A 26,838-nucleotide genomic window follows, 5' to 3' on the forward strand; every position below is an offset into this window, starting at 1 on the left:
AATTGCAAAGATGTGGAAACAACTCAAGTGTCCATCAATACATGAGTGGATTAATAAAATGTGGTATATGTATACCATGGAGTACTATTCAGCTATAAGAAACAATGGTGATATAGCGCCTCTTGTATACTCCTGGATGGAGCTGGAACACATTCTACTAAGTATCCCAAGAGTGGAAAAACAAGCACCACATGTACTCACCATCAAATTGGTATTAACTGATCAACACTTAAGTGCACATATAAGAATAACATTTATTGGATGTTGGGCAGAGGGGAGAGGGAAGGATGGAGGAGGGGACGGGCATATACACAAACAATGAGTGCAATGCGCACCACCCGGGGGATGGACACGCTTGAAGCTCGGACTTGGGGGGAGGGAGCAAGGGCAACATACGTAACCTAAACATCTGTACCCCCACAATATGCTGAAATAATAATAAAAAAAAGAATATGATATAGAAGCATAAATATATAAAGGTTAGGTGGAATATCCAAAGGAAAAGGAAAAAACAATGTTTGGAGAAAGGAGGAAAACCAAAACAAGTGTAATATTAGAGGGAAGCTTCACAAAGGAGACAGTGGCTAACCGAATAGGTAGTGAGAGGTGGGTCTGGCAGCACGAGGTTACTGTGAGCTGTTTGTGTTGGGGAATTGAAGTGAAATAGTGATCGTGCTGGGTTAAGTGGCATATGGGGGTTGAAACTGTCATGGCAGCACGTGTAGACATGAGAGAGGCAGCAGCCAGAGGGGAAAGTGTGATTTAGGGAATATTTTTTAAGATGGTAGGGACTCTAGGATATCTCAATATATACAGGATATACTTAGAGGGAAAAGAAAAATACACAGAAGAGAGGAATAACTGGTAGAGTGAATTTGCTTGGAAGGCAGGGATGGAGTGGGATCCAGGGCTCACGTGGAAGGAGCAGGGTAAATCTTTCTCTGGGTCTTTGTTTGAAATCTATCAGATATAAACAATCATTTTAGGCTTTCATTCTGTGTGGTTTTTACTCCTTTTCATTTTATTCCCACAGGAATTTCTCATGAACGGTAGCAGCTGTAACTTATAAATGGGCTATTTATGACATCTTATTTAATCAAATGTTACGCTTATCTAGCATAAAACGTGAAAGAGTCTGTTTTTTCCTTTCTCAGCAATGTCTGGAAGAGTAGAAAATGAGCCTTACTCTTCAGTCAGCTTCGAAATAGAAAAAAATGAGCCTGTTTCAAATGAGATGCTTCCAGATTTAAGATGAAACAAGCCAGAGGAAGCAACCTTTTGGTTTTTGACTAATAAGTTATCAGTTCATGTATTTCCTGAATCACTTTTCAGAAATGATTATTTTACTTTTGTTAAGACAAAATCTACTCCAGCAAAGTAGGCCTGGAGAAGGAAGCAGATAGCCTAATCCAAACATGGCTCCCTCCAGAATAGCTTAATTCTTCTCCAGCATGGAGGCCAGAAAACATGGTTCATGAGAGGCATGCAAATACTCAAGGCCTTCTATGAACTTTATTTTAACTCTTTACATTGGTGATGATGATATAATAAAATTTGACATTCAGTTGTCACATCTTGGCCCATAGGGAGCTATTTTGTCCTTTCGGCTTTATTATATTCCTGGAAGCATCCTCGTCGTGAATTCCCCTGTCCTAAGAATTGCAGTTGGCTACCTTCGGAAGAATCGGAGGTCACAATCTGGATGATGGGTGTTCCCATGAGCTTGATTGTGGGCAAAAGCGTTGCTACTGTTGAAAGGCCACTTGTGTATTATTTAAGATTATGTGTTCATATAGATTTTTCTCATAAGTCTCTTACAGTAGGAGGATAAATCAGCTTTTCTAAGAATTGAGAGGAAAGAAAATATTCTCATTCCTTTCCTGTCTGACACTCAACTCTGAATCTGCATTCATTATCATTTTAAAACCTTTGCTAATTTGAAAGGAAAAATATGGCGCCTTGTTTTAATTTTTATTTCTTTGTTCCTAGAGAGTCTGAAGTTTTATCTTTTTTTTTTTTAAGCAATTTCTTGCTTCTTGTGATTATAAAACATAAAAGAATGGGCAAACCAGTGGCTTTTTGCTGATAATATGTTTACTATATGAAAGCAGTCAAAGTGGTACATGAGACTTTTGTAACTCTTATAATTATTATTTTGTTTATGCTTTAGTGATAGATTACTTTTATTCCCAGTGAGTCTACTATAATTTTAAAGAAAAGTTATCACTATGTGCTTAGTAACCATAACAGTAATTTTATATGTAACAGAATTGTTACCATTTTATCTGATAAAGTTATTCTTTTTTGTTATTTTGTTTTCAAGATATTGCAATAAAATGTGCTTCTAACCATACATTGTAGTTTTAATTGTCATTAAAAATAGTCACAAATGATGATATTATGACAGAATGTTTATAAATGTCCTTGAATGGCTTTCTAAGGGGAAATGGGCTTTTTTCCCACTACCATGATTCTTTGATAAAGGAAATAGTGGGGTATAATAGAGGAAATAGTGAAATCCACTGAATTCGAGTGGTGCTTGAATTCACAGCTAGTCAACATCATTAATAGCTCTGGGACTAGACACCGGGTTTCCTAATTCCTTGTCAAGTTGCTTTCTACCCGCCAATCTCCTATTTCAGTTAATCACATAAACACTAGCATTAGAAGTGTCAGTTTAAGCATAATGCCCTCCTTTGTGGGCTATTGATGGACAGCTGCTGGAGACAATGTATGGTTTTACACATTGAGAGAGGGGGGAAGGCTGAGGCTGTTCTGGAGTGGTGGGTAAGTGAAGGCGGTCAGTGCTTATCTGGAAAGGCCACTCTATGCCAAGAGCTCTCCTTTGGCCTTGGGCCAGCATCTTCAGTGACCCGAATATGAGTGGGTTGGACTCACACACCACATTTAGTCCTGTTGCCCCATAAGATAGATTACACTTTGCCTTTCAGTCAAGATAAACAAGACTGGAAGCTTTCTTTAAAGAGGAGAACGCATTTTTGATAAACTGGTTCAGTGTTAAGAAGTAAGGTTAAGTGGCTTAGGAAACTTATCTATGATGAATTTTTTTTTAACTCTACTAAATACCTTTTTACTTCTAGGAAGTTTGTGTGTTTGTTACAGCCCGAAGTGTGCTTCTCTGGAACAAATTACATATTCAGTGCTTTACATTCATAAAGGTACTTTTCATTTCTTCTTTTTTACTTTTATTTAGTCACTTTTTCCAAGCAAAAGCAAATTAGATAGACTTTAAGTCATATTATCTTGAGTCAATTTTTATCATTACATTTTACACCTGTATACCTATATAATGTTTCCTGAAAAAAGTTACTAATGGTGAATATTAATTATTTTTATGTTATAAATCTTCCCCTGGCCTATATCTTTTTCTAAGCCTGTGTAGCAATCCTAATGGAGGTATTTGCCCAAAGTGTGCTTGCTTTATAGTTATTACTAATTGGAAAGTATCTGTAAATTTAACTTACAGCATTATATAGGCTAGATCTAAGCTATATTTATTCCATTTCACATATCTATGGCTCAAGATTTTGATACAACACAGGTTGGGGAGCAGAATTAAAATGCCCAACCTCTTCCATTTCTATAGTAGATCACAGTATGCCGTTTAATAGTTTTAGTCTGAACCATGCTAAGGAGTAATTATTTTGATTAATTCCTTAAAATTAGTATCTGTGTAGTACATACTGTGGGGGGAGTTACAATTTTTTAAAGATGACATTTTTTCCCCAATACTTAAATAAATTTTATGCCAAGCCATACCAGAGTTTGTTATTCTGCAGAAGTGCCTAATATTACCTCCCAAGGTTAGAGATCAAAGTAAAAAAAGTTTAAGAACTTAATAATGGAAAAACTAAAAGTTAAGTTCAAAACTAGACATATATATTATACAGGCTTAAATAGCATAAATTTGAGATTTTGTGGAAAATTTTTGCACATTTTCCTAATGATTAATGATCAAAACTAGTAAATAAAACTTTCCTGAAGATTAAGAGTTAGAAAAGTAAAGTCCAATACACTGAGTTTAGTAGATGATCTACTCTTCCTAACTAAAAGTGGCGTTCGTAAGTGACTCAGGGAAGCGTGAGGGTCTCAGTGACTGCATGTTATGGCAGTGATCCTGGAGGGGTGAGGCTCAGCGAGCCATCTGGTCTCTTTCCTCTCTTGGATCCTTCCCTCCCTGAACAGTTCACCTCTTGTTGTGGTCCAAGATCGCATATAAGCCCAGAACAACTACTGGATTGAGACTGCACACAGGTGATCCACCTTCAGTGCTGGCTTTTGGGGAATGCAGGAAACCATGAAATCTAGAAGTCAGAAGATGCTGCTATATTAGTTTCATAGTCACCAAAAGTTGAGAGTGTTATATAGAGTCACCTTGGGTGGAGTTCCAGTTCTTTGTTTCTTAACATTCTTTCTCTGGCTTCATGTTCTCTCTCTGCAGGACACAGCAAGACCTTCACTGCTGCTCTCGGGAGTGCTGGCTCAAACGTGACAAAAGGCATTACTTTTCTTAACCTTGGTAGGTGATGGAGAGATGTGCCTCTCTCTGCTCTGACCATTCTTTCTGCACATGCTGTGCTTCAGCCTTCACTCTCTCCTGGTCTTCTCTGTGCACCCCATTTCTCATGCCTCGTTGACATTCAGATTGTGATGACTATTAGTGACCCTTTTGAAGTCCAATGGGAGAAGGTTTTCTCTGGAACACACCCCTTCTTAGCTGCATCGGCCTTTGGGTCTGTGGGATGTGTCTCCCTTTTTAGAGAGCCTAGGCTGTGAGCTTCATGTTTTTGCTAGCAGTCTTAAAAGCCATTTGTTAATATAGAAATGATACTGTGTATGGGGTGTTCCCTAACAGCTTATGAGAAATAATACATCACGTTGTCCCTTGCTTCCAGAGAGGATGGGGCTTCTGGGAAATTGTCCATTTCCTGTTGCTAATCATGAAAATCTTCCAAGTCCCATTAGTGATTTATGGATCAACTTGAGTGAGTTGCTTTCATTGACTAAATATGGTGAAGGGAACCTGAGTATTAGGGTTGAGCATATTAAGGGAGTCTATAATAAAGAAAATTTAAAAAGCATTTATCGTACTTCCCTACTGAAAACTGCTTTTTCATGCCAATTGGGATGTGAGACACAAACAGTTTAGCACAAGACTAAGGAACACAACTTTTACTTGCCTACCTATGGGACATGGCACGGTATTTTAAAAAAGAAAACTTCAGGTCTAGAGCACATGATTCTTTGATGTCTTTTTCCACCCCTATTTCCCAGACTGTCTACTGTCATGACAAAGATTTAGGAAAGTGCAATGTGAGAGAAGTGTGCAAAGTGAGAACTAGAACTGATAAGAAAGTCCATAAAAAGATTTTCACTTTGAATGATACTACTGATGTGGTTAGATATCTTAGGCTAAGCGGGCCAATATGTGGCAAATCTTAACATGATCTCTGAACCTATGGGAAATTGCCTAGTTCCACTGCTTCCTGTGATAAGAGAGAAATGTAAGGTTTCCTGGGTCTGGGGCTTGACCCTTATCAGCAATGCTGTATCAGCCTCCATCTCAAGAGTGATGTGGGAAACTTTCCACTAAGAAAACTTAGCATTTTTCGAGGGCAAAGGTATCCTCCTCCTCCTCTTTTTTTTTTTTTTTTTGTTTATCCCTGGGAATGACTTGAAAAGGGCAGGCATGACTTAATCTGTGGTCTTAAGAGTGTGGAGAGGGCAGAAATATGAAGCTTTGTGAAAATAGGCTATGTTACATAAGTTATCTTTCCTTCTTAAGCACATTTTATTTTATAGGCACAAAGTTGTACCCAAGATTAAAACTGTTCTAGCAGTAATTTTTATGACAATATTTTTTTGAGTAATATTTTTTTTGCTATTAATTGCATGTAATTTCCCTGAATTGTCACCCTATTTAAAGGAGGTTATATTGATTGAAGAATAGTTTTTTGAAGTTTTCCATGAACCCCAAACACTTCCATGTAAGAAAGATATGTTTATAAATAAAAAGCTAACATTTATTTAATGAATGCTATATGCTAAGTATTTTTCTTAAGTGATCTTGATCCTTATAGCAATTCTGCTTGGTGATATAATCCTCATTTTATAGATAATGAAACTGGGGTTCAGAAAGGGTGTGATGTGTGCCCAGGCTTATTTTGGTGTCTCTTATGAGGGATACTATATTAGTTTCTTATTTATTAAAGTTTATTTTATTTTTAATTGACAAGTTGTAATTATATGTATTTATGGGGTATAATATGGTGTTTTGATACATATATGCATTGTGGAATGATCAAATCAGTCTAATTAACACATTCTATATTAGTTATTGTATACCAAATTACCACAAACTTAGGGCTTCACACAATACAAACATTCTATTATAGTTCTGGAGGTCAGAAGTCTGAAACAAGTCTTGAGGGGCTAAAATCAAGGTGTGGGCAGGACTGGCTCCTTCTGGAGGCTCCAGGGAAGAATTTGTTCCTTGCCTCTGCCAGCATCTAGAGGCTGGTCATTCTTGGCTTGTGGCCACATGACTCCATTGTTTTCCTTGTCATATGGTCGTCTTCTCTTCTGTAGTCAAATCTCCCCTTCTTATAAGGAGTTTTGTGCTTACATTGGGTCCACCTGGATAATCCAGGATACTTTCCCCATCTCAAGATCCTAATCACATCTATAAGGTCCCTCTTAACATACTCACAGGCTTTGGGGATTAGCACATGAATATCTTCAGTCAAGATCATGCAGCCCACCACAGGTACTACTGACATTTTTACTACTGCACATTTAGGGATGGAATATCTCTCGAGCCTACTCACCAAATGCCAATAGGAATCCCCTTACCTTTACCTCAATAATGTGACACCCCAAAATACCCTATTTTCAAATGCCACCTCTCCCAGGGATATAATACCACCCTAATTAACTGATTAAGTGGTAGAGCTAGGAGTTTAGTTCATTTGATGTCCAAACCCTTTTCCCTATGTCCCACTATATCATTATTTGTGTTTTTCTACCAAAGTGTTGTCGTAAGATTATAGCAACCATTTGTGCTAGGCACTTTAACATCATTTAATCCATGTTGACTGAAAGGACACTTATAAGTCAACTGGTTTGAGTTTTATATCCTCTTTCCTTTCTTTTCCATAGAACGCCTTCTATGCAAATGATTAGCATGTGTTTCTTTGCTTCTTAGAGAAAGGAGGCTAGCTGGCTCATGTATAATCTAAATGTTTCATCTATATAAAATTCACTACCACCATGTGAGTTTCTGTTTTTTCTAAGATCCTAGAAAAATTACTGGCAAGGGCTAGTTCTACCCTCCCATTCTCCAGAAACCTATTTTTTACACCTTGTCTCAATCTGGGTACAAATGTTCTTGGTACAAAAATATCTAGTGCAGAGACTGAAGGTATGAATTCTAGGCAGCTAGCTATGCAAGGAAATAAATTAGTACTTCATAAGGTGTCAGCGTGTCTGCAGAGATTGTTTTGATGAATATCAATTTAAAGGTTCTCTAAACAAGATGATGATGATGATGAGTGAGAAAACATGGTGAACTAAATTTTAGACCTTCCCCAAACTGGCAGAAATTATGAAGAAAATTCCCATTATGAGCTATTCCCAGTCTTTCAGATTAAGTAGTAATTCATCTTGCTTGATATTTTTTATTCTAATTTGTTCTCAGAGATCATCTAGATTCACACGAAGCCATGATTCACTTAGAAACAAAACTATAGGTATAAATTAAGATAACTATGGCTAAATGCCTGAAAAAATTAGCCACAGATAGAAATAAATGAGATTTGGCTAGTGAGATGAAATGTACTGGCTTCAGATAGGTTGTTATTACATTGGTAAGAACTTTGGTGTTTTAAGAAATTCAAAGAAAAATAGGAATAGTGTGAAGTTCTGGGCTTTATCTGTGCCTGTATAGCTCTTACCACATGTAGTTGACTTAATCCTTTCTCTTTTATAGACTATTATGTGGCTGTTTACTTACCTGGTCATTTCTTCCATCTTCTTAACATTCAACATCCAGACATGATCTGCCACAGTCTGTTTCAGACAGGTACGGCTATAGTTTTTCTCTCATGGATATGGACCATTTCGGTTTGTTTTGGCTTTGATATCTACGTTTGGGTGAGAGGAGGTTCTTTTATTTTCTGATTTTTTTTCTTTTTTGTCTTTTTTTGGTCAGGAAATAATGAAATGATTGATATGCTACCTCATAGTCCTTTACAGTCACTGTCAGGGTGCCTGGTCCTGGATTGTTGTTCTGGAAAGCTCTATAGAGCACTCTTCAACCAGTCGTATTTATTACGGTTCCTATGGAACACCCGCCTCGACTGTGAGAAGATGGCGGCACTGCACTGTGTGTTGTCCTGTGGCCGAGGCCTACGGGTCCTGGAAGGCCAGGTGCGAATATAGCTCACGTTTAAAAATTAGCAAATAGACAACACCGAATGTACTTATTTAGTGGTTGAAAATGATCAGAAGTTATTTCTATTTGGGAACAACTAGTGAGGTTTATGGTCTCTGTCTTATCTCCAACATATTCTTCTTTTGTGGTTCATTTTTATGGATCCTTACAAGACCTCAGACTTAGGGTATGACTATTTTTTGAGTCCTCTCTTTTCCATATTGTGAATCAATGTTGAACTACATCAGTAACATTCCAAAGAAATGCTCAGTCAATAATGAGTTTCTCAAATATTTACTTTTTCTCCTGGTCTATATTTGGTGCACAATTGTCGAAGGCTAAAAACTGGTGGCAGATATTTATAACATTTTTAATAAAGATAGCTTATGATAGCTTATGTTTGTATTGCACATTGTAGTATACAAAGCACTTTCACACATTCTCTGTCATTTAATTTTTACAACTATCTTGTGAAGTCAGAGAAATCTCCTTATCACACTTGGTTGGGACCAATGGGTGGCTGGTTAATTAAAAAAACATACATTAGAAATTTCATTTTAAACTAAAACATAAAAATGCACATTTAAGGCCTTTTGATGTAAATTCAGGCCTTTGTGCATCAGCTAATTGGAGTTCAGAGTCATTTTTCTTGCATAAAACCACTAGGAATGTGTCATTTTTAACTTCCTGCTACTTTTTAAAGATTTTTATTTCTAAGAACGATAATTTAAAGACTCTTCCAAAGCAATCTGTACATATCAGGCATTTTTTTACCCAGTCTTTTATATTTGTCTAACCTACATCTAGTTTTTTTTAGTAAGTGTTTTAGAGACGTACCTTTGAATCTTTCCAAAGCATTCAACTTTTATTGACCCAATGACACTCTTTTTGCATCCATATTTCACTTGTTTACAGTGATATTTTATTAAATTACCTAATTGTGAAAATAAGCACAACTAGCATAGATAGGTTTGGAATAAGACAGCTTATTGGTGGGAACAGAATGTGAGTGTGCATCATGGGGTGGTGTGCCTTTATAATATCCATCAGTTCTGAGGTAGCAAACAGGGAGTGTCATTGCTCCAGCATGTGAGGATGGCTATGGAGATTAAGAGAGCTGTTGATATAGCAGGGACCATCCCTCCCTTGGGATGGCAGTAGAGTGATGCTCACCAAGGTTAACTGGTATAGTGTTCACAGTGATGGACTGAGCTGCGATTCACACCCGGGCCTGCTGCCTCCAAGCCTGGTGGTTTGTGTTGCTTTGTTTTCTCCTGTATCCCACAGCTCTTCCCACTGGTGCTTTGCTATAACATGACCCATTCTAGTCAAAACAAATAAACATTGGGTTGAAGATGGTTTATATTTGGACACCAGCCAAGAATATTTATTAAAAAGATGTATAAAAAGGATCTCATTTATAATACTACTTTACCCACCCAGAATTGCATTATGTATCTTGAAGATAGTGTAGAAGTGAATACATTCTTAGGCAACTCCAAAATAGATATAGAATTTAAAAGATTCATATATATTTGTACTTCTTCGGTGGCAGGAGTGGCATGTATATTATAATACCAACAGAGTTCTGTCTTACTTTTTAAAGATTATTCAATGGGTTTCTGAGAATGTCTCTGCCTGCCATTCATTTGACCTCATTCAGGAATTTATAATTGGTAAGTGTGCTGATGTTGCACCTTAAGTTAAATACTTGACCCTTTTGCTTGAGGGAAAGCAGTAAATTGATAATGAATGCCTCAACCTGTCGAAATGCTGCTTAGGAGCACTTTTTAAAAAAAAAAAATACTCCATTGCAGTCAGCAGCTAATTAAATTTCATTCTCTTGTGGCTTCATGAGAAGCAGTGGCTGTTCAGAGACTGATGAGATATGAGATAGGATCTTGATTCTGTAACCTTATTAGGGATTTTTTTTTTTTTTTTTTTTTTTTTTTTTTTTTTTTTTTTTTTTTAGTAAAATGTAACTATTTTAGCCCAGTTTTGTGTTGGCTGGTTCCATATGAAGTGGTATAATGTCATCTGGGTAGATACAGTGCTAGATAAAAATTCTTTGAAATTATTCTGATTGTAAAAAAGCAGAACCTGAGCATTTTAGTCAGTAGATAAAATCATAATGGTTAACCTTTTGAGGATGAGGAGTAGGCGATGAAAACTTTCGTTGGTTTGTTTGAATTAAGTCAGCTGCCTTCTTATTAAACCACATCTTTTTTTTTTAATCTTTCAAAAATCTACTCAGCTTCTTCATATTGGAGTGTATATCCAGAGACAAGTAATGTGGACAAACTTTTGCCATATTCCTCAGTGCTCACTTGGAATACAGTAAGTTAAAACTTTGTATTCTGTATGCAATTAAAATCAATTCACGGTTATGGGTCAGTTGTAGGACATCCCCATTATAGTAACCAAGGTTGTGATTTCATTTCTGTCTTGACTGATAAGGGAACTGAGTTGAAATTTTCTGGCAGAAAAGTAATGGTGAATCCCTGCTATTGGCCAAAAATATTTATATGAAAAACAGTGAAGTTGAAGGGGAAGATACACAGGTATCTTTCTACCAGGCAGAACTAAACCTCTATCATGGTGTTTTTATAAAATGTTGTTTTAATTTTCTTAGTGACTAGAGTGGATTAAAATATTTATTAAGTTTTTATAAATGAGGACTGGCTGGATCATTGCTGTTTTACTTGGTAAATTAGGACCTTCCTGGCTCCTTTTCCCAGCCTCATAACATCTGTAATAACTCTAGAGCTTCAAGATCAGTAAAAGGCAACAATCTTATGCACACTCACTCCATTCAGCTTTTTCTTCCTGTAGGTCTGGACTCCCTCCTTTTAAATTAGGAAGTGGTGAGCTTAAAACACTGTTCATGTTCTCTTTAACATGGTGCAGTAAACTGAGCTTTGTTGAACTAGCAAGTGAAAACCATGCATAGGCTGCGCCTGAGAAAAGTTCCGCCTCTTCTCCTGTCATATTTAGATGTTGGAACTATGTGCTTAGTTTTGAGGCAGAGGTTTGTATCAAAAAGGTATTTAGAAAAATAAATTGAATTTAGGTAACACAGACATAGGAAAATATGTACTAGGATAAATTGTGAAACTCCCCATTTTGTATTTAGACCATGTCTGAATATAGCCCTTAAAAAAGATGTGTCAAGTATGTTTGATTCATTTCTAAATTTTTGGTATGCACAGTGGTAGTGTTTTCCTAAAGGCAAACCTGTGTTCTGTCTTTTATCATGAACAGGTCCTAGGTTTTTGTGCCTAACTGTAGAATTATAAGGGTAAGACCTGAGCTTGTTCCTGTGTAGGCTCCTGTGTTTTTCTTTAAGAACACTTGCGAATGTACATGCAGACTTTGCAGTAATGTGGCAGGAAGCCTGCAGGTTACACCACCCCAGAGTCAGGAAATGCACATCTCAGCTCCCTCCCCTCCCTGCCCACTGCTGTTGTGTCCTGTGTTCAAAGTATCCGGGAGGCAGGGCCTGGATCACTATTTCCCAGGGTTGTGTTAAAACACTGAGAATGTGTTAATTGAATGTGGTATGAGAATATCATCCTGAGGACAATGACACCGCAGCACTTATGCACTTATCAGGACTCTGTGGGGCAGAGGTGCCATTGTGGACATGCACAGAGTGACATCAGGAAGTACAATATAAAGAAACCCACAGTTCCAACCTCTGGGTACTGAGCTTACCCTTGGGGTTTACCACGTCGCTTTGAACTTCTTGCAATTGGAGTAGGTTACTTTAAAGTTCTCTTCTAATCCTGAAATTGTATGAGCCTATGCTTATCTTTAGCACCGATGTAAATCATTTGTTTTCCTTTCTCTAATTCACAAATTGTTCTTTTTTAAATTTTTTTGTGTGTGTGTGTGTGTGTGTGTGTGTTTTTGAGACCAAGTTTCACTCTGTTGCCCTGGGCTAGAGTGCAAACTCCTGAGTTCAAGTGATCCTCCTACCTCAGCCTCCTGAGTAGCTGGGACTACAGGCATGTGCCACCGCGCCTGGCTAATTTTTCTATTTTCAGTAGAGATCGGGGTCTCACTCTGCTCAGACTGGTCTCAAACTCCTGAGCTCAAGGGATCCTCCAAGTGCTAGAATTACAGGTGTGAGCCACTACGCCTGCCCTACAAATGTTCTTAATAATGTTCTACAACCTTAATAAAAAGTTGCCATGATAGAAAACATTAATTTCATCCTTCCATATGGAAACAACTGACTTGGATTTTTGAGATGCTAGAAAATATGGTGCTCTTACACAGATAATCCTGAATTATGCTTTGCAAACAATTATACCTATTGTAAAATGCTATTGTTATACTTACTTTAAAGTGCTATTGATAACTTGAAACTGTGGTGAAATTTTAATGCTTTTTAAATGTATCTTCTGTTGTGAATAATGCTGAATGAAGCACATAATTGATTCTTATCACAGGTTTTCTACTGTCACAATGCAGAACTCAGTTTCTTGAACATTCTGAAAAAATTATTTCTCTATCACTGCAATGCCCCTTTTCACAAGAATATTATATATCCATTAAATCTACGCCATTTAAATTCTGAGCAAATGCCAATTTTTATTTCAACATAACATTTCCTTAATTATTTTCTCATATATCATCTATTTTCTTTAAGGAAATGAAAGTTGAATTGACCAGATGAGAGGCCGATTACATAATTAACATAGAGACACACTTTTCAAAATAACAGTGAATAAAGGGCAATTTTGAAAGTTTTTTTTTTTTTTTTTTAAATTTCTATTTTAATGCTTACTGGTTAACACCAAGTATTATCATTTGGACTTCCTGATATGAATTGCTCACCTTTCAGATTCACCATGGTGATAGCGCTGCAGAAGCTCTTTATGGGGAGCTCTTATTTCTGAAATTAAGATGGACAATGAGGTGCGGAAAAATTTTCTACTCAAGTCATAGAAGAATCTAGTTGTTCTTGGTTCTTTCTAGTGAGCCAGTGACCAACTGTAATTTTTTTAAGTGAAAGGAGGAGGAAGGAGTATAAATAACAGAACAGTTCCCCTTCATCATTACATTTGGTGCAAATATAATTTGCCTCATTTTTCCTAAATAGAAATGTATAAAAAAATACACTATTTGCTCTCTGTTTCTTCATAGTCTTTTCCTTCCCTTTAGAGACCCTGCCAACTATTCTGATTGTGACTTTAAAGAATATTTCCCTTCCCAAGACAAGAGATAGGCTGTGTTCACTGTTATTTATATACTCCGAGGTTTATTTAAAGTAGAGATTAGCAAATTGGAAGCTGCCCTCAGCTTCTGTCTGTGCAGAAACACTTCCTGAAAGCTTGAGCCAGGGGTAGTTGATACATTGAGCAGTTGTGTATATATATTTTTCCCCACTGCAGGAAATTCCTGGAATAACCCTTGTGACAGAAGACATCGAGTTGCCTCTTATGAAGGTAAGTCCACTACAGCCAGCGACTAAAGCACAGGCACACGTGACTAAAGCGCTGCTGCCCCAAGTATTATGGTGGTTCGAGAAGGGATTGCAAATGGGCAGGGCAGGGTAGGGGCTGGGAGAGCTAGGGCTGGTTCTCTGGAGATTCCTTCCTAAGTGGGTGAGTGGTCAGAGTATGATGTTATGGGGATTTTTTGGCATGCTCTTTGAAGAGGAAGATTTCCTGAAGATAGGAGAGAATTGCAGTGCTCAACCTAAACTGCGTAGAACTAGCACTTGCCACTGTGCCTCAAACCAGTCCATGCTGGAGGAGTTCTTGTAAATTATCTTTAGAGAGCCTGGTAGCTGTTTTTACCTCATTTGCATTGTCACTAACTCAAAATGTGCACAGGTGCATGTGAGTGCTTGTGTGTGTACACACACACACACACACACACACACACACACAGAATTTCCCATCTCAAAACCATTAAGTAACCTGGGCTGGGATTATCTAATTTCCTTCTGGTTCTAAGAACAGCTTTTCTGTTTCTCAAGAATGATCTATATTGGCTCACCATGTGGTCTCAGTCAGGCTCTGAACATTAAGCTGTAGCTATTAGTGTCTTTCTGCAATCTGGTGGTTTCAGAAGCATTCCAGAGTACAATAGGGAGAATAGGGTGTGGGGGGTGAGAAGAAAAGAATATGTATGTAGTTAAAAACTGGGGAGTGTTTTAGCACAGCTTCCTTGAAGCTGCTTTGTTGCTTTCGGCTTTGCCTCCCGGTAATTATAGCTCGGTGTGGACTGGAAAATGTCAGCGTCTGGCAGCAGGCTGCGCAGTGTGCTGCTGCCTTTTATTTATTAAATACATTGGATTCTTTGGGATCCATGAAGGATTGGCCAGCCCTGGGCAGCTGGGGGAAGGCCGCGTGTTTGAGGTCACAGTGATGGACCAGGGCAAGAGAGGGCAGATTGGGGCTGGCCTAGTCATTCTAGATTTTGATCCTAAGAAGAGTCCCTTAAGACAGACTGATGGGCTGTGTTTCTAGGCAGAAGTGTGGGACTGCTATGAAGCCCTAGTAATGTAAGAGGATGAAGGGAAAAGAGAGGTTTTATTAATAGTTTAAAAGGTGTGTTAAGAGATTCCACCCTTTCATTTCATTGTTTCTGCCTTTACCACTGGTCCTAGCAAACCCATGTTTGTAATGGACAAACAACAATCTAGTGAAAAAAAATTTTGAAAGAACTGTCCACCACAATTCCGCAGTTCTTAATGTATCAACTATGTATTTTCCCCCATTTCCCCTTGGTCTTTGTCATAGGTATGCTTATTTTACCTAGTGGTAATTGTGATCTGGAGATATTTGATAAATATTACAAATTATATGCATTTCTCATGTTGCTACATAAACTTAATAATTATGATTTCTAATAATTCCATAGGATTCCACAGGGTTGCTGTGTCTTAATTCACTTAATCATTCTGTTTTGGGACAGTCTCTAGCCCCCATTTAAGAAAAATTTGCTATTAAAAATGATGTTGCAGTGAATATTTTTATACATGTAGTTTTTCTTTTGATTTGTTCCCCTACAGCTACGTGCCCAGGAGTATCACTGAGTGAAAGACTATGACAATTTTTATAGCTTTTAATTTTATTGCTAAGTTGATACTCAACAAAAGTTGTGATAATTTACACTGTTACAAGGGATTTGTGAGTTTATCAGTTTTACTATAATCTTATTGACACTGTGTATTTTTATTAAAAAAAAATAAGTACAAAAGAGTGATGGGAAGGTCCTCTTGAACTTTTTACCCATTGGCTTAATCTAAGAATATGATTTGGCTTTGCTTAGGAGCAAACTAGCTTATTTTTGCACTCTGTTTTCTGTGTGTGTGTGTGTGTGTGTGTGTGTGTAAAATGATGTGTGTTATGTCTTCCATGTTTTCTTCTTCTTTGACATTCACTCCATCTTTCCCTCACTTTTTTCCTCTTCTCGCTGTATCTTCAGCATTTGACTGCAGTCGTTTCCTGTTAACCATTCCCACACACGCGTGGGAGCTCTTTGGCAGCTCCACATGTGTTCATATGCTAGTGGTTACCTAGGACAAGTTTGAAGCATTGCAGATCTCTTTATGACCCTCTCCACACAGACATGATCCATCAGGAAGGGCAGAGTGTACTGCCGGACTGGGCTTGCGCTCAGGAGAAGATGGTACTGGATTTGGTTTGACCTGCTGCCTCCACCCCACCCCGATCGCTCAGCATAGGAGACTCTAATTAGTACCCTCTGGTTCACAGCACACCTGGCCGGAGAGCTCTCATTTGTTTCCCCATCTCTGCTTGCACAGTACCACTCACTGTAAGCTGCTGCCTTTGCCTTTAACCTACTTCTACCCCAGGCCCCAGCTTAATTATATGGTGATGGACCTGGGTGCAGTGGCATATCCCACCCTCTGCTGCTCCCTCCCTAGTCCCAGTTATGGGACTGTTCTTGCCATGCTTCCCTGGCAGGAGTTGGCTCTGGACACTCAAAACTTGAATCATAAATTATATTAAGGAGGTGTGCTTGCTGCCAGACTCTTTCCTTGGAGCCCGAGGGATCCCTGTTTACTCTGACCACATTGCCATTCTCCTTGGTAGACCAGTGATAAGGAATCAGAGAGGGAAAGAAAAAAGGAAACTATATACACACTTTCCTCCTGTGCCCTCTGCAAAATTAGCATGAAGTGGAGCACTTTATGAATATTTAATATACTGCTATGGTCCGAATGTTTGTGTCCTTCTGAAATTCCTATGTTGAAGTCCTAACCCCCAAGATGATGGTTTTAAGTGGTAGAACCTTTGGTGATTGAGATTAGGGCCCTTATAGAAGAGATCCCAGAGAGCTAGCTCACCCCTTCCGCCACATGAGGTTACAGTGAAAACACAGCTGGCTGTCTGGGAAGCTGGCCCTCCTCAGACGTCACATCTGCCCACACCTTGATTTGGGACATCCCAGTCTGAAGAACTGTGAGAAAAAGATTTCTGTTTATAAGCTACCCAGTTTATGGCTGGAATGGACTATGACATATATGAACATGTTAGGGTGCATAAACCAGTTGAATTAGGAAATCGTTCCCTGAACAACAAAAGACTTTCTCACTTTATCAATGGTTCCTGAAATAATTTATAAGAAGTGTATTGAAAGAAGGTCCTTGCCTTAAAAGGAATGTTATCAAGAGTGACCTTCCCAAGAATGATTTTATCCCTTTGACAACTATGGGATGTTCTACAGAAGTGATGACTTTCATAAAAGGTTAAAATTGCCCTTGATTTTATAGTGAAAAGACAAACCATTAAAACTATCCAACCACAGGAAGCATGGAAGGATTTTTTTAAAAAAAGGAAACAGGCTGGGTGTGGTGGCTCATGCCTGTAATCCTAGCACTTTGGGAGGCCAAGGCGGAGGATTACTTGAGCCCAGGAGTTGACCAGCCTGAGTAACGTATCAAGACTCTGTCTCTACAAAAAAAATAGAAAAAAATTAGCCAGGCATTGTGGCACGCACCTCTAGTCCCAGGTACACAGGAAGCTGAGGCAGAGGATTGCTTGAGCCCAGGAGTTTGAGGTTGCAGTGAGCTGTGGTGACCCCACTGCAATCTACCCAGGGCAACGGAGTGAGAGCCCTGTCTTACACACACACAAAATGGAAACAATAACTTAAATATAAAGATAAAAGAATGGGCAATGGAGAAATGGGGTCCTCCTACCAAAGTCTTTTTAAAGTTAGATATCTTTAGTGTGTTTAATCACTTGTTTAGAAATTATTAACTACCTTGGAAGGCCAGAAAGAATTAAAGCTCCTTCCTATTTACAGCCATTCACATGTGAGTGTGTTAGTGCAAATGTCTTCCAGTGGCCTAATGCCCCTGAGCAACTGGGAAAAGTGTAGTTGATACCTAGGCTGTTCTCCATTTAGAGACTGTTTATATGCTTCTTCACTTAAAAAGTGTTTTTAAAAAATATTGTTTTAATTGGACAGAGCATGAGTGTAGTTAATTGCTTAGTGAAGCACAAAAGACACTTTTTTTCCTTGGCTCCCACAAATACAATCACACTCACTTAAATAAAAGGTTTATTAGAGATCCGAAGTATTAGAACAATTACAATATAACCTATAACTTTTAAAAATTAGAACTGTTGCTTTGACCAAGATAAAACATCGCTGGAAGTGTCAGTTGGATGTGTGGGAAATATTGATTTTTCAGTTTAGTTTGTACATTTTTGTGGGACAATCATTAATAGTTATAGTGAGTTCAATCAATATTGGAAACCATAATTTTATGGTGCCACAAAACAGTATTATTATAAACAGACCGTGAGGCTGGTAAATTCATGCCTGTCATTTCTGTAGAGATGAGGTATCTTCAATCTGTTTCCTAGATGATGAAATTTAGGAACAGACTCAGGACCCAAGGATTCCTGTTGTTGTTCTTCTCCCACCAGCCACTAGGCTGTCCTGCTCTTACTCATAGTTGTGGTCAAAGACATAGTATTTAATTCTTAAGGTTGAAAGGAAGGAAATATCTTAGTGGCTTTCTCAGGGCATTTGCTGATTTTTGAGATGGAATAGTTTAGAGCCATATTTGTTGATTTCATTTAAAAAAAAATCCAGTCCATTAAAAATGGCTAATAGAATTACCTAGCTGGGCAAAGAAGGGGAAATTTTTGCTAGATGTTGAGGAAGGAGGAGAAGGTCCATTTATATTCAGGAGACTTTGAACTTGCAGCATTCATTTCCCTCAGTGGGCAGCATCAGGAGTTCTTGTCGCTTGTCCTGTGTGTGGATGGTCTGTTTAGAGCATCTTAGTTTAGTATGATGCCTTGCTAGCTTTATGTTACAAGTAGACATTTTCTATTTTTTCCCACATATGATAGAGGAGGTGGGTCGCTGTGTTTCTGGGGGCTATAAGTAAAAGCTGATACTGAGATGGGATCCACTGAAGAGCCAAACTGGATTGATACAATATTTTAGCTCTGCTGGTTGAGTCCTGGAACACAGAATAAAGTGTTCTCTCTGAATTGGCCTCCTCTCCTGTACGAAGGTGCTGGTTAATCAGCAGAAGTAGGACCAAAGCCAGAAAGCCTTTTAGAAATGAAAGGCAGATGTTTTTTTCTGGCAGTAACTTGCAGATGAGCCAGTACCACAGGGCTTTTGTTTGTCTTTGGATCAATTGGCAATCTAAATCATAAATGGGAAATAGTCCCTTAGTGTAACCCGTTGATCCTTTTGTTCAATTAATAGTTGCGATGGGCTGCATTTGGCAATTACTTCATGTCTTCCTAAGAGACAGAATGAGATTATTTCTGAAGAAGGACTTGGAATAATTTTCTTTCTTTCAAAATCAAAATTTAAAACTCTGCTTTGTGCAGGAAAATGCTCCTGGGTCATTCCTGGAGCATCTGATTATTTCTAACACCAGAGTCTCCCAGAAGTAGCTAAATTCATGGGGTGTTTTTTTTATGAAGCATTTTTATGCATTATTTTCTTAAAGCATTATGAGCTCTTTTCAAGTAGCTGGTGATGTGCTTCTTGGGCTGCTGCGGCCTTCGCTGTGGTGCTGGTGTCCTGATGCACACAGCACTCAGTATTCACCTGGTTGGATAAGTGCTAGTGGACTGCTAGAGTGGTTGTCTGTGCTGCCAGGTTCACCCTGGGCCTAGGTGGTGAGATGGTGTGCCTTGGCTGTTAGGATGTGATTGTTCAATTTCCTACTCTCCCCTCCATACTAGGTTATAGCATCTAACATGTTATGTTGGAGCTACTTTTATTCTCTGGGTTAATGAGCATGCTGCTGTTAACTTGGCATTTAGGATTCCTCAAAGATTGGCTCTAAGCTCATCTTTAACGATGTCTCCTGTTTTTAAACCACTCAATCACAAGTCTTCAGACAGTTGGTTCTTCATCAGCCTCTAAGCTGGAGGTATAGGTAGAGTGACACATTCGAAGGTGGGAGGGTGACTGGGATTACTCAGACATGCTCAAGCAGTGTTCTCAGTCCTGGCTGAACATTAGGATCACCTGGGGAACCTGTAAAACTCATGAGGCTCAGGTCGCACCCCAAACCAATTAACTTGCTTGGAGGTGGGACCTGGGTGGTTACGATGGGCAGCCGAGGTTGGGAGCCACACACAAGAGGCTGCTATCTTCACTGCAGAGAACGAAGTGCTGTTGTCTGTTTATTCTGTTTGCCTCTGATCTAAACCCAGAGCCCCTGTCCTGGTCTCTCAGTCTTTGCTCACATCCCAAGGGGCCCACCTGGAATATCCTCTCCTTATCCTTCACTTACTCAAATCCATTTCCATCCCCTGGGCTGTGTCAATTTCCCAGGCTTCCAACAGACCTTCCAATTTACAGTGATCTCTGTGAATTTTCATAACTTAAATAATTGTATCAATTATCTAGTTGATACCAAATAGTGACATATACATATAATTGTTTTCTTCTGGTATTCTCTCAAATATTATAGATGTTGTTATACTAAGCCAGTGGCCTCCCTGAAAGACATATAAATTCACGTAAAAATATTTTTGGGGCTTTTGCCTAAAAATATTTCTTACTTAAATATAGATTTTTCTTTTTGTTTTAAATTTAGATCCTTTTCCTTCTAACTCTTAAACTATTTTAGGCCATGAATTTCTTTGAAAATCTGATACAAGACCATCTCCCCAGAAAAGTGCTTGTACAAACAGAGGCTCCCTTGCCCATAAACCCATGGAGGGCTCCGTGTATCCTTTATTCTTGGCTGACACATGGATATGCTGATTAGTCCGAGCATCCCACAATGTATACATGTATCAAAACATCACATTGTAACCCATAGATATATACATTTGTCAATTAAAAATAAAACTGAAAAGGAACCCTCCCCCGCAAAAGGTAATGAGGAAAGGGATTTTTAAATGGAGTGAGAAGGAAGTATGAGTGGGGTCTTCTAACGTCAGGACAGGGGCTTGAGAGGACGAGGCCAGAAGACAGGTAGAGGGCACCTGAGTTTCTCCCCTCCCATGTGCTGTCCTGGGCAAGGTCCGGGTGAACTGTATCATGGCACTCCTGTGGCAAAGCAGGCAGCGTTAATAGCTTCATTGGCCACTAGATGTCACCACAGCACCAATTCGTTTTCTGGCTTTTGGCACTACTGTGCTGGAACCCAGATTAAGACAGCAGACAGCTGTAGTGACTTCCGGTCAGGGACCTAATGCTGCCAAGTGTCTGCAGGATTTATCGTATGTTTCCCCCCACCCCCAATACAAAGGAGGGTGGATAAAGGTACATTCATGATAAACAAATGGAAAAGGAAAGAAAGGTGAGCAAGGTAGGTCAAGTGAGCAGCGAGACCTGGCTCCAGTGTTTGTTTTTATCTCCCCTGGAAGGGAGACTTTCTTGGAAAGAGTTTTTCTGTCTCTGGGAGAAGGGATGCTGGCTGGATGGGCATTTCAGGCTTCGAAAACAGCAAGTGTTAATTTTACCATGTAACTCATTTTACTGATACTCCAAAATCCATTTCAAACCAATTGTGACTGTCCTTTGACTAAAAATGTGAATGATGTGCTATTATTCAACACTAGAGCATCTTTCTCTATTGCTGTGTGTTTTGTTTTCTTATTTTCTTGCAATTCAGCCAGGTCTGTCACCACAGCAGGCAATAGCTCACTTTGTTTTATAGCCACACATTGCACCCCTGGCCCCAGTCAAATCTTTTATAAATGCACATATTTTGGCAAGAAAGTATGTATCATAAACCTGTCTTCACTGACTTAAAAACTACTTGTGTCAGTGTATCCTTCAACGTTAAATGTATCAACGCTGTATTTTTTATTTAAAAATGAATACAATGGATACATTCTTCAGGGTAGTACAATTATATCAATAATTGTACAATTACATCAATAAATCAAAGACTTAGATAGAATGCCAACAAATTCTGTCCTGGAGTATTGACAACTGAATGTAAAATTAGTTCATCTTTTTTTGATTCCTAGGTTTTGAAAGCTATCTTTGGAATTAAATAAGCTTAGCAGGAAAGTAGACCTAGTCCACTTGCTCCAAATGTTATGAACATTCCCTGAGTGAACATGGCACTGTTGACACAACCTAAGTCATAAAAATGGGTCCCTAGGGAGGAAATGACTTGATATGTTTAATATAGGCTTCCCTGCTAAGCCTTAACCGGGGAAGTCCTATGGGTTTTGGGAAATGAGCAGCAGTTCTGTGTTATAAAAAGAGGACAGAAAATGAAGTGGGAAGGCAAGACTCTTCCTGTTGGGACGAGAATGCTGTTCTTCATGGGAAATGTTCACTCAGAAAAGCTGCCACGTGAGAGCTGGGGAAATAAGACTTGCGTGATACTTGCCGGGTAGTTTGGGTACAGGGCCTGCGTCTTAAGGTTGCTCACATTTTTGTCTCCTACAGGTGCACAGTTTTAAGGGCTACTGGGAAAAACTGAACTCCAACCTAGAATATGTTAAGTACACCAAGCCACACTTACACTATAACAACAGCGTGGTCAGGAGAGAATGGCACAACCTAATCTCTGAAGAGGTACGTGCGGGTCAGTGAGAACAGAGCAAGCAGCCGAAGGGTGCTGGATAAGGCTCAGGGGATGCCTCCAAACCGTGAAGCTGGCTGACGTCTGCAGTGCCCTTCCCAGCGGCTGGGCACTGTGACATTGTTGTTTGCAGACAGGTGCAAACAAATCTCCTGTACAAACAGGAGATCTCTGTCCTCCTGAGGAGGAAACTGAAATGCAGGGAGGTTAAAGGATGCTCAGCACATCCAGAGTAGAAGTACAATTAACATCCATGGCTCAGATGTGTTCTCAGGTTACTTTTATAGTTAAAAATTGATTTACTAAATAAAAAAATCTAGGTGTTCCCAAATTAGTGGTTGCTAGGGGTTGGGGCAGTTGGGGGGAGGAGAGTGGATGTGACTGTGGGCGTGGCACAAGGAGATCTTTGGGGTGATGGAATAGTTCTGTATCTTGAATGTGTGGTACACGAATAAGCATACGTGATGAAATGACATAGAACTACACACACATGGTGCCAATATCACTTTCCTGATTTTGACATTGTGTTACAGTTATCCGAGATGCAAGCATTGGGGGAGACTGGGTGAAGGGTACTTGAGATCTCTGTAGAATTGTTGTATATAGTTGAGTACTGTATATAACATATAGTTGACTTGTAACTTCCTATGGATTTGCAATTCTTTCAGATATAATGTTTCTTAAAAAATTTTTTAAAAATATAGGTGTTCTGATTAGCTGGAAAGTATATTTCTTCTTTCTGAAGTTCTTACCTATATTGCATTATGTCCTTGATGTGAAAAAAGTCATCCACGAAACCTTCACCTTCCGTACTCCTGATATGTTCTCACTCCTAGAAAACAGGAAAAAGAAGATCCACTGCATATGTGAGGAATATTCTTGATGATGCAATAAAGTAAGTAAAATTAAAGGTCATTGTATCTGTAAGATAGTTAACTTTTACAGTTACCTTGTTAGCAACCTTTCATGGAAGTAGCTTGTTTTTTGTTGGATATCCTCAGCAAAATGATACTGTCAACTTCGTGAATGCAGGCACTTGGGCCCTATTCTGGAGTTTGGTGCTGAAAATTCTAGAGGGAAAAGCTTATATGTTAAACCTCAAAGACTTGCAATCTGGGGATGGATGATTTACAGTGTATAAGTGGTAAAGAAAGTTCTTTATTAAGTGAGCTCCTTAGGGGGAAGGGCAGACAGTAGGTTGATTTTTTTTTTTTTTTTTTCCTAAAGTATATTAGTGGGCTGGTGAGCTTGCTCTTATTTTGAAAACATATTTTCTGGATAGATGAGTCATCTCACAGTGCTGAAAGTGTAGGCTTCATTCCAACCTCTGTTCTGTTTTCTGTCCCCATTATTCCCAATAACTGAGAGCTACAATTGTTCTAAATTATTGCTGTTGTTGGCACTAAAGGGTTTTGAAATTTTATAATTGCCTAATGTGGTTTTTGCTACATTGACTAAAGTTTTTGAGGTTTTCAGCAGCCTGAGAACAGTTCGTGCAGTGGTTTTATGGGTTTTCAAAGGAGGATGTATTTGTATGGTGTTGTGGCTTTAAATTTTTTTTTTTTTTTAAATAAATGCTTTCTGTGTGACTAACATAGCTAATTTCTTTGTAGGGTGATTTCTAACCTAGAAGCAAGGAATTTGGGTAAGAAAAGACCTGTATTGAAGCTTTCTGGATTTCAGTCAGTGTGTCCTTTGTAACACTGTTCTTCCTTCCACTGTGGGTTGGCAGGAAAACCACTTCCAGTGGTGTAAAGGAGGCAGCACCCTTTAGCACCTTCCTGTTAGAGTGGCCGCAGTGCTCTTTCCATGTCTGTCTGGGCACTAGGACCTTCAGGGACAGCTGCTGAATGTACTTTTGCTAAAGGAGTCCTTGGGTGTTTGTCCTCTGGTTTTCATTATTTCTTATCACATAGTTGATCTAACTAACGTCCCTCTGGCTGTACCCACAGGAATCACTTTGGTAATTCCCTTGGCTTGGTGCTGCTTTCTCTCCAGCTGTCTGACCATACAGGGTCTCTGACTTATGCACCCTTCATTTTGGTTAAAACCTGGGCACACACTGGGTTAGAGTCCTAGGGGTGCAGAGAATGAGGAGCCTCCAGGCAAACAGTGTGGCTCTTTGGGAAGAGCCACGGGCTCAGGAGCCAGATAACACTGGACTTAAATTCCAACGCTGCCACGTGCTAACCGTGTGCTCTTGGGCAAGTCATTTATCCATTTTGTGCATTGTCCTCCTCAGGGCTAGGCAAGGAGAAAATGAGAGTAGATGGGTTAATGTGGTAGCACCTAGCGCAGTGCTTAGTGCATGTGGGTACTTGAGGTGGCTGCGTTATCATTGGTGTGTGCGGAAGAAATGCTAACACATTGCTTCTAAACCAAGCCACGGGTCCTAGGCAACCCCTGGGTGCTAGCTCAGGGGTGGGGATGGTTGAAGGAGGGATGGAGGTTGGAAGAGGCTTCCCAGAAGAGTGACATCTGAATTAAGTCTTTACGAACAAGGGAGACTCAGCCGGGTGAAATGGGGGAGGGGAATGCTGAGGACATTCCAGTACAGGCATTTTCATAGTTGTCACAGGAACATTTTTATACCTCATAAAGTTCAGCCTTCACTCAGTGTGCTGTTGTTTTATATCCCACTCCTATTTTATGGGCTTGGATGTTTTAGGCATGTGCTGGGTGACCCTAACGGAAATTATTTCATGCAGTGCGTTGCTGCACATCCTGCGGCTGTGCACACAGCCCGGTGAACCGTGATGGTGACCTTGTCGTCCAGCCAGGCTGACAGAGCCTGGGCTCACTGAATAGCTGCGGGTGGGGGGGACCTGCCTCTGCCTGCGTTACCAGGCCATCCATGCCTGAAGCCAGGGTTCTGCCCTGCCAGACAGGTGTGTGGGTGTGTGTGGTTCAGGGTTCCCCTCCTTGCATTGCCAGGGGTCTGCCGTGCTCTCCCCTCCTGCCTTGCTTAGAGAGCGGCTCCTGCTCCGTGTGTGTGTCAGGACTGTCTGCAGCCCGTTACTGGTCATTCTCTCTTAATGCACTTCAGGAAACTCTTCCCCTTCCTCGCACGTGCTTTGCTTGTGTTAGTTTCCCATGCAGAATGCCGTCACTGCCTGAAACGGGACGTTCTGTGAAATTCAGGGCTGTTGGGCTCACGTTTTGAATTGTTTTATCTTATTCGTGAGGGTTGTATAGGATCCAGGATCCCCCATCCCTGGGGGTCAAGAGGTATCTGTGCCCTCCAGAAGCAGTTGTTGGCCCACTGAGCAGGGCAGTTCTGCCCTCTTGCTTGGGGCCGGGCCTTGGGTTTTGGGAGAGGGAAAACAGCACGAGGGTGGGGTCAGAGGAGCGTCAGGGCAGATCTTCCACGGGACTGTCTGCCTGCCCCTCCAGTCTTGCTAGTGCAGTGCAAATCATGGTGGAGAAAGTGCCTTTTGATGTAACCTTACATATCACCTTTCTGTGTTGTTCTAGTCACTTTTCAGTCTGATAACGTGTGCCAGTTAGCATTATTTGCAGCAGTAATTGATTGGGTCTCTCAGCTCAATTACTCCCAAAGTCACTGATATTACAGGGGTCCTCTAATCCTTCCACTGAGCCCTGTCCCTTGGTTTATGGCCCCCACAGGGTTAAGAGAGGACTTATTTCCCTTCGTCAGTGGCGAGTTTTAGTATTCAAGAAAAATCAAAGCTAAAGCCTATTGCCGTTGGGGAATGTGTTCCTTGTTTTCCTCCTTTCTCAGTCTTTCCCTCTGTCTCACAGAGCTTTCTGTGTACCACCTGAGTGACAGTGTCAGCTGTGGGATGAGGTCACCCTCAGCTAATGAAAACTGTTCATCCTATCGGGGAAGTGTTATGTATTCCCAATGAAACAGAGAAGGGAAACCCAGGCTGATTCTTCTTCCTTCTAACGCATTTCCTGAAAACTATCAGAGTTTGACCGTTGCTCTGTTTAATTTCAGAGCCAAGATTAACACCCCTCTTGCAGGAGGAAGATAACCACCAGAGGCTGCTGATGGGGCTGGTGAGTGGTTTGTGGGCTCCTTAGGTGCCAGCAAACAAGGGGCCCCATGAAGAGGGGAGAGGGCTAGATTGTACTTTCCGTTACTATTTCATTCTTCATTCATTCCTTCAACAAATAGTTGTTGCCAGTCACTGTAGACCATGCGTCCAGTGGTAAGCAGCACATGTATGACTTCTGCCCTCTTGGAATACATAGTCGAGTTTGGGAGCCACACATTAATCAATCACACCAATAAACATACAGTTACAAACCATGATAAGAAATGTATAGTGGTGAGAATTTTTTTTTTGAGACAAAGCCTCACTGTGTTGCCCGGGCTAGAGTGCCGTGGTGTCAGCCT

General features: G+C 39.9%; 1 protein-coding gene across 1 annotated transcript in view; it reads left to right on the top strand.

The window, feature by feature from the left end:
- GSAP (gamma-secretase activating protein) overlaps positions 1–26,838 on the top strand; it is an 82,677-nt gene that overhangs the window by 38,887 nt on the left and 16,952 nt on the right. Inside the window, exons 13-23 of the mRNA XM_012650292.1 lie at positions 3,102–3,179; positions 4,463–4,540; positions 8,009–8,101; positions 8,231–8,448; positions 10,059–10,128; positions 10,707–10,789; positions 13,852–13,905; positions 22,340–22,468; positions 23,312–23,370; positions 24,089–24,120; positions 26,437–26,498. Of these exons, the coding sequence (XP_012505746.1) occupies positions 3,102–3,179; positions 4,463–4,540; positions 8,009–8,101; positions 8,231–8,448; positions 10,059–10,128; positions 10,707–10,789; positions 13,852–13,905; positions 22,340–22,468; positions 23,312–23,370; positions 24,089–24,120; positions 26,437–26,498 (956 nt within the window). The remainder of the gene's footprint in view (positions 1–3,101; positions 3,180–4,462; positions 4,541–8,008; positions 8,102–8,230; positions 8,449–10,058; positions 10,129–10,706; positions 10,790–13,851; positions 13,906–22,339; positions 22,469–23,311; positions 23,371–24,088; positions 24,121–26,436; positions 26,499–26,838) is intronic.

This window comes from Propithecus coquereli, unplaced genomic scaffold (assembly GCF_000956105.1).
Source record: "Propithecus coquereli isolate 6110/MARCELLA unplaced genomic scaffold, Pcoq_1.0 Scaffold32, whole genome shotgun sequence".
In the NCBI taxonomy this organism is placed as follows: Eukaryota; Metazoa; Chordata; class Mammalia; order Primates; family Indriidae; genus Propithecus; species Propithecus coquereli.